The sequence below is a fragment of the Diadema setosum genome, chromosome 2, assembly GCF_964275005.1.
Source record: "Diadema setosum chromosome 2, eeDiaSeto1, whole genome shotgun sequence".
NCBI lineage: Eukaryota > Metazoa > Echinodermata > Echinoidea > Diadematoida > Diadematidae > Diadema > Diadema setosum.
The window spans coordinates 36534116-36543296 of NC_092686.1; the positions used below are offsets into that span (position 1 = coordinate 36534116).

The window sequence follows — 9181 nt, forward strand, 5'->3', positions numbered from 1 at the left end:
ACTTTGCATACCAGAAAATAATTTTACCCTTAATATGTCAGTTAAAGTCAAGAGAATGTGTGCTTTTCATAAAAAGTGAAATTTTGTTGAATTTTCTTGCGATCATTGTACTATGCATGTGACATCACAAATTGAATTAGTGTTTTCATCCAGCAATGGATGCTCAAAAGCTTGAAAAATTTTTAGTTTTTGAACAGATTGTCTGATTTTCCTAAAACTTTCACTGATGTGATGTAGTAATGTTGCTGCATTTAGTCAGTCTACATGGTACTTGGGTTTCATTCCTTTAACCATGAAAAGATTTTGTGGGGGCCGTTTAGGGTCCATCTTGCACATAAACTACCAGAACATAATGTAAAAAGATTTTGAACTTGTATTTGATCACTTTTTTTCACTCAAATTTTGCACAACTTATAACAACAATAATAGTTATACAGGGTACTTATAATGCACTAATTCCACATGACTAATGTGCTCAAGGTACATAGAGAAAAAGTGAATTATGAAATACAAAGATCATTACATACATGTACATGAAGGTACGTCAATGGAACAATAATAATAAAAAATAAGAAATTACATAGTGTTCAATTCCCTTGCATGCTGAAAGAGGTATGACAGACTTGTGCCCTTTCATTCAGCTAGAGCAATGCAAATATGTTGAACATCAGCTAGAATGTTTTACCCATGGGAGAACATGGCCTGCTGTCACACTATCTTCATCCCCCTGCAGACTGGTATATGAGTAAACCAATGTATAAATTGTTCCCAAAGGAGGTTGTAGTGTGTGGGCTGCTATCATTCACTGCTTCTTTCTTTGTCTTTCTTGATTTCAGGACAAGCAGCATGGCATGCGCAGCACCCGTACAAGCAGACAACACATGCACAGATCTGGACCTCCTCTCCAGTCTAACCTCAAGGATGTCCCACTTGACGGTAGATCACGGCAGTGGTAGACCACCATTAAGCCCTCCGGTTCCTGGCCTCCTCAAATGTGATCTCACTGTTAACTCTGCATCCTTGACAAGAGAACAGAATGCCCAGGCAAAGCGAAAGCTCAACAGGAAGCTGTCACTCCTACAGAGAGACTACAGAGATCGTCCTATTCGGCATGCTGTTCGTAACTTTATTGGCTTGCTCTATTACTGCACGAGGAAGAAAGACAAGGCCATAGGATGTTGGGAAGAGACAGTCAGGGAAGATCCGACCAATCTAAATGCCATCCATGATCTTGCGACAGCCTATCGCTTTCTCAACAATACAAAAAGTCCAAAGAATGGGAAAAGTCCTTACAGGATGTCACACAAAAGTTACAGGATGATCTGAGTGAAAGGCAAATGGTACATGCTCGATGCTGGGCAGAGCAGGCTTATGCTGCCCTTTGGGACATCCACACAAGTACCTGGAGAGGTCACCAGAACATGAAGAAAAAAGTGGAGCTTTATGAAACTGCCCTGCAATACACAGGTTCCTGCATCTCAAAGGAGGAAAAAGAAGACTGGCATTTGGGTATTGGGCAAGCCTATGAGCGCATGGCCCACATGTACTTTCGTTCAGGTTCAATGGAGCATCAACGGTACCTGTGCTCAATGGACAAGGCTGTGGAATATCTACACTTTTGTTTGTCTTCTGCTGACCACCCGCTTCACAAGATGGAGGCCTGGGGGGTCATGGGAAATGCTCTCACTCGCGACAAGAGATTTCACCCAAGCTCTGTACCAAGCTTTATTGCCGCACATTACTTGGCAGAATGGGAGGATACCTCTCTGTGTTATGAAAGAGCTCTTGAGCTTGATCCTTCCAACCCCTGGATAAAAGGGTGCTATGGGAATCTGTACATGAAATATGAAAGGTTTGATGATGCCTTGAACATCTTGAATGAGGCCATTGAGAGCAATGCCAGCTCTGATTCCTGGTTTGCCTATGACAGAAGAGCACGTGTGTATCACTGTCTGGCCAAAAAAACTGATGACCCAAATTTGAAGAAAGAATATTTGCGGAAGGCACAACGAGACTCCAGCAAAGCAGGAAACTTCAATCCAAATCCACGGACTCTCTCTGCCTGCGGTGAGATCAATCACAGTCTCGTTCCTACAAGAACTACAGATGACAAGAAGAACTCTACCTTCACCACGGCCCTGGCAATGTTTGCTGAGTCCTTTGAAATCCAGGATGGACGGTCAGTGAGTGATGCCCATTTAAAGCAGGGCAAGTGCCTCCTTGAACAGGACAGATGGTCAGCAATCCAGTCATTCAAAATGGCATTTAGTACAAGCACCTATGACAATGACTTCCACAGAAACCTGGCATCCAGATACATCCTTCCCAACATGCTGGAGGAATACAAGTCACAAGGCACTCCAAATAACCTCTGTGCAGAGATGGCCTTTTGGGTCACTGAAACAGAATCACAACACAAGGCTGTAGAAGTTTTTTCCATCTTAGCTAAATTGGCTCGGAAAAGGGACTATCAGAAGGAAGTTCTTGATATCATGGAGTACTTGGTGAACAAACCATCCAACCAACAAGATACTGATGCCCTGATTCACAGAGGGCTTGAGACACTAAAAGAAACGCGCTACCAGTGGTCAAACTATCAAAGACTCCGTGAACTGCAGAGGAGGCACAAACGAGGAGTAAACAAGACTCAGCCTGACTCGCCTTTGCCCGATCACAATGCACCACAAACAGCCAAAAATTCTGACTACACGTATGACTTTTTCGTCATCACAGCTGATGCGGACACCCCCTGGGTGCAGTACAAGCTCCTTCCAGCTCTTGAGTGCCCTCTGTATTCCTTGAAGGGATTCTTTGCAATGCGGGATACACCTCTTGGCAGACTACCTCTCAAACACTTGTCGCAAGCCGTCAAAGATTCTGCACATGTTCTCATTGTTCTCACTCAAGCATTAAAGTTTCACATGAGAAGTCAGCATCTTATCGAGATTGCACTCCAGGGAAAAGACAAAAGAAAGGTGGCCATCTTACTCCTGGAGGACACAGGCATTCCTCATCAGATCAGCCATCTCAAGGAATTCAACTTTTGTGGAACTGACCTCACAACCCCACACTGGATCAACTTGGCCAAGTTTCTCCTTCCCAGTGATGAGGAAGGATTGCAACTGATGAACAGTGGTTAGTCATCTCTTCATGAAAAAAACGAAGTCACAAATCACAGGGCTGCATACTAACCCATTTTTGTCGAGCCCATCGGAGGTGAGGGGAGACTAAGGGATCATCTGCAGCGTCTGTCTGTCTGTCGTACGTCCGTAACGCTACAAAAACTTAAATTACTTTGTACTGAGTGCTTCAATGTCAATAAAACTTGGATTGAAGAGTGTTTATGCAAAGTTACACATGTTACCAAACAGGAACGTCCCTTCAGGTCAAAGGTCATAGGCAGAGGTCAACAAACTTTATGGGGCCAATGGCGCGTTTCGATTATGGCTCATAACTTTTGATTGGTATGTGCATTTGTGACCAAACTTGGATGGTAGGTGTCGCTTGAGGAGTTGAAGGTCACTACAAGGTCAAAGGTCACAAACAGGGGGTCAATGAACTATTAGGGGCCAATGTTAAGTTTTTACAGCTCGTTTCAATTATGGCTCATAACTTTTGATTTGTATGTCCGTTTGTGACCAAACTAAAATGGTAAAACTGTACGTGTCTCTTGGAGAGTTGAAGGACACCACAAAGTCAAAGGTCACAAACAGGGGTCAACGAACTTTTAGGGGCCATTGTCAAGATTTTATGATGCATTTCGATTATGGCTGATTACTTTTGCTCGGTAGGACTGTTTGCAACCAAACTTTAGTGGTAGATGTCTCTTGGGGAGTTGAAGATCACCACAAGGTCAAAGGTCATAAACAGGGATCAACAAACTTGTAGGGGCCATTGCTAAGTTTTTATGGCACGTTTTGATCATGGCTTATAACTTTTGCTCAGTAGGACTGTCTTGATTTCACTTTATAACAATCAGAGTTAGATTTTTTACAAATGTATTGTGGTACACATTTGTGGGCGAGACGCATTTCGGCACTTTCCTTGTTTTTTCTACTGGTCTGACCTGTCTGCCAGACCAGTAGGTACCAAGTTTTTCAATCTTTTACTGGTCTATTCCTGGAAAAGTTACTGGTCTGACTGTGATTTTGACTGGTTATGGACCGTTGGACCAGTGCCAGTGTGTAGCATTGCAAATTCACCAGTCACGTTGTGGTAGAATTGAGAATCAAGTGCATTCGGCAAGGGGGAAGGGGATCTATAGGTGGGCTTGTGAACAGAACAATCATATCCTGAGAAGTTATTTCATTTATGTAGCAAAAATATCACTCCACACAAGCCGTGCTCCATCAAAAAAAAAAAAAAAAATTCATCTGAGAGCTGATATGATGATGATGATGATTAAATCTTGGAGCTGACGTAAACTAGCAGTGAATAGTAATGCATGTCAAGGTATTACTGGCCTTTTCCTGAAATTTGTTCCGAATGGGCTGATTGTTTAGTGCATGTAGAACATAGTGTCTTCTCAGTTAACCATAACATCTCAAAGATAACAAGTTTAACTTTGCAACTGATTGAAAATTTGCCTATTACAGCTGTAAATAAGCACAGATTATTCAGTGTTTAAGTATATAGTAGCCATGATAAAAAAATCATGGGCATACATACTCTGGTTGGAATCGAACCCATAATCTCCTGATTACCAGACAGGTGTCATCCACTAGACTATTGAGCTACTGCCCATACATGTGTGCCAAACCACGAGGGTGCTTCATTAAGAATTTACATTAGTCTTCAATTTCTAAGATCAACTTAAACCTAACGCATGCTGATTTTTTGCTGACTGAGACCACAAAAGATATGCTGACCTTATCAGACTGCTTGTGCTTCATTTTACGAATGGATACTCCCAAAAGGAGGAGGTTCACCTGTCTAGATACAGCACTAGCAGGTTAACAGTGGTGTGGCTCTGTGGATGATACAAAGGACTTTCAATTGTAAGGTCCCTGATTCAAGTCCCTAGCTGGCACCAGTGGTCCTTCCCATATATATGCATGGCAATATACACTTGCTGTCTTGTCCTCCAGAACTGCCCGTCCACTGATAACTTGTGCAAAAAAAAAAAAAGGAATTAAAGGATAACACTTTGCATTTGAGTGGGGGCGGGGGGGGGGGGGGGGGGTTGTGTTTAAGTTGGATTCAATTTTTTTTGTTGTTAATTGTATTTCACTGGACACAAAATATTAAATGTCTGTTACACAAAATGTTTCAAGATGTGGTTATCAATTGAGACCCGCGACAACAGTTTCAGGCAAAAGTCGCAAGAGCAAATTCCCTCCTAGGCGGGTACAAAGATTTTGACCATTATTTTTGTCAATTTCGTTTTTTTTGTGCAGAATTAGAATCTTTGATATGTTTACTAAATCTTCACTAAATGTAATAGCATAAAACTAAGTTTTTCCTATCGAATATGGAATTTTAAACACCCTATATTGGATCGCACTTATCAGTTTCGATCTTCTTTTGAACGCCGCGCCAATATACCCAGTGTTGCTATGGCGCGGCATCATGCGTGCGATTGGCTAGTGCGTCGCACACATTTACATAGTTCGGCTTTCGGAGACACATCTTGCAGCGTTTCAGGAAAGTTTTGTCCACGCATGCATGCTCCATTGTTGTTGCTACAATAGATTTGCTCGCTCTGTAGCGTATGCTCTTTGTTTAGCTTTCTATCGAGCTTTTTAGTACCGCAATGTTCAACAACGGAAGTGAAACAAAAAGTGAACAGTAGCACTCACTTTGAATGTGAAAAAATAAATACATGGGGAACATGGTTTGAAAGTATCAGAGTCACAAATCGCCACACAAATTGTGCAACATGCGATCGGAAACTCACTTGTCAATTGCATCAAAATGACATAATCATGTAAAAAGAGAACTTACATTATTCTCGAATTTGAGTACTCATAGTAAATATGACAGCAGGTTGACACAAAAACAGCAGAGGAGAGGAAGGGGGCAGTCATAAATGACCAATAGGTACTAAACGTCAAACTAAGTAGTTGTGTTTGTTTGTTTGTTTATTTGTTTGTTTGCTAATAGTTTAAGTACCATTGCACAATGTAACACATGCATGGCTTGAAACACAAAACAAAACAATTTTTTTCTGCCTTCGAAAGGGTCCTCAAAGATGAAAGACAAATCAACCACAATAAAAAAGTGATTTGTAAAGATGTGAATACAAATGCACCACCCACTACTGTTACGTGTACACACGGGCATGGCACGTGGATGCCACAAGGTAATGTGTGCACCATACACAAGGACACCCGAAAGCTTGCAATCATCGTATTCGCCATCTTGAAAGACACAGTGGTTAACAAACCAGAGCAAAACGCAACTGTGTATTTTGGCTCCATACACCGAGGTCCGAGGAAGGTGCCTGGGAAATTTGACTCTCTCAGTGAGCTAATCAGAAGGCGCTGTGGTTGCTGGAGGAGGAGCTTAATCTTGATTGGCACCATCGTACGGATGGGTGATTCTGACCTTGCTTCACCGCTAGGACATTGTCTTTGAGCAAGAGATGAATCTTCAAAGCCCTTTTCTCGCAATTTTGTCAGGCTAACAAATTAAAAAGTGCATTATATTTCGCTTTATATGCCCATTTACGGAGCCGGAGAATACAAGTGTTTTATATCAATGCAAAGCTCAGGAAATGGGCAATGTGATGCAATGAAAACATGAATTTTCAAAATTCCCAACTTGTGCCTGAAACCGTTGTCGCCGGTGACAATTATACCCTCTTATGTTACACCCTTTTTACATTCTTTCCTTTACATCTTACCAGAGATGTATGGAGAAGGAGAAGGAAAAGGAAAGATAAAAGAAATGTAGGAAATCAATTAAATATCACATTTACACTGTGTCCCATGTTCAACAGTGAACCCAAGAGTGGGAGCTGCACTGCCATTTTAAATGCTGTGTGGAAGTGAGCAGTATGTACCAAGTCCTTTTTTTATTAAACAACGCCATCTTTTGCATGACTCCATATTTTGGAGCTTAGGAAGAATTTTGATATGAAGCTTTAGAGGGACAAAAACACTCATTTGAATTGTACAGCTGGGATGGCTGTGTAAAAATCACTGGGGGAGCCGAAATAAGTTTGTGTTTGGAAGATGCACAGACTTTGTCATGATATCATATGAAATGTTCATCAAAAACTTTTTAAGAATTTGTCCAAAGAAGTTAAAAATGATAAGTTCAAATAATGATTGCTTTGTAACTATTCTTATTCACAATAATTGGTATGCTATTGCACTGATGCATTTGTGTTCATCTTTTTTTTTTTTAGCTAACCAAATTAATGCAGATATAAACAAGGAATGTTGATAAGAACAATTTACTTGAAGCCTGGAACATGTTTTGTTCATTGCCCACAGAAAATAGAAGATGCCTGTCAAGCAAGTGACAGAAAACTTACGATAATTTGTTAGATAATCCATAAACATGATACTCAGTAATTTGGAGGGGATAACTTGTTAGAAAATCCATAAACATGATACTCAGTAATTTGGAGGGAAATTCACAGATATCCTGTATGTGTGTTTGGGCATGTTCACTTGTTTTATTTTGTTTATTTGTTTTTGTTTTTTGTTTGTTTGTTTTTGGGGCTTTTTTTTTTGGGGGGGGGAGGGAGGTAAGGAGAACAGGATGGGATTTCTCTGTCTTTCAAATGCTTTAATCATTTATATTTTGATGGAAACACAAGATATACCTATGTGAAACAAAGCCCTGTTCATATCTCTACAAAAAAGATAATTATTTTGATCTATTTTTGATTTTTTTTTTGTGTGTGTGTGTATACATTCAAATAGGACTGATTAGACAGAATATGAAAGACTAAAAACAAAAAGGAAAAATGACTGAAGAGGCAACAGAAAACATTGAATATTTAAGTTGTCCATATGAAATACAGGTCAAAATGTTGATTTTTTTTTCTTTTCTTTTTTTGGACGTTCCAAAAATAATACAAAGAATATCTGTAAAAGACAGCCTGGTATGTAAAATGGTATGTGACAGTTTCCTATTATAATTTTTTGAGTTTTAAAATGTTTTTACCAAGTATCATGCTCCACATTTTCTTTATAATCTTGGCTTTGCACAACAAAGAGTTTAAAGGACAAGTTCACCTTCATGTACATGTGGAATGAGTGAATGCGGCAATATTATTAGAACACATCAGTGAAAGTTTGGAGAAAATCGGAAAATCCGTTTACAAGTTATGAAATTTAAAGTGTCTGCTCACTCACTGCTGTATGAGAAGACTACTATAGTGTATGATGTCACATGCGTACAACAATATAAGGAAAATATAAAGAAATTTTTACATATCTTTATTTTTTGAAAAAAGTGCACATTTCCTTGACTTGTCACTGATGTATGTTAAGGGTAATATTATTCCCCCCGCCTTCGGAAAGAGGCAAGTCAAGCATCATTTTATTATGTGAGAAAAGTGAAAATATGTTGAATTTTTTTAATGTTTTCTTTATATCGTTGTACACATGTGACATCACATGCTGTAGTAGTCTTCGCATCCAGCAGTGACTGAGTAAAACAACAATTCATAACTTTTGAATGGGTTGTCCAATTTTTCTAAAACTTTCACTGATGTGCTCTACTAACATTGCTGCATTCACTCAATCCACATGTCTATGAAAGTGAACTTGTCCTTTAACAGGAGCCACAGATACCAAAACAAAATCATTTGATCAATAGGCTCATAGCAAACAAACCAACTATTTAAAGCTTAAAAATCAGCAGATAATGCTGATTTTTCTGAAGCCTCATTTCTAAATGGCATAATTTGCATATTAAGCAAAGAATCATTGCTGGTACTAAAAAGAGAGAAACAAACAACAAACTGTCATATTTGGTAAGTCCAAATAACATATGCTCACCACATTGAAAGTCCAGAAATGGTATAAAATGCAATGTTCAATAGAATTTGGGGGCTTTTATTGTCTCTTGCAATCAATATCAGGCCATAATAGCTTGAAAACACACACACAAAAAATCCAAGATTATTATTATTTGACCTTCACAAGTTAGTACATAAATGTCAGTCCAGTGTTTCAGTTGTTTACCCCAAAATTTTCATTTTGCCAAAAATTCCAATAGCTTG

The 9181-nt window shown here is 39.5% G+C and overlaps 1 protein-coding gene across 1 annotated transcript; it reads left to right on the top strand.

Moving 5' to 3' along the window:
* The first annotated feature begins 846 nt into the window (after positions 1 to 846).
* On the top strand, positions 847 to 3140 carry LOC140246286 (tetratricopeptide repeat protein 22-like). The gene is given in 2 exon segments (XM_072325753.1): positions 847 to 1255; positions 1258 to 3140. Coding segments are annotated over 2 exon segments (2292 nt in total).
* Positions 3141 to 9181: the final 6041 nt, after the last annotated feature.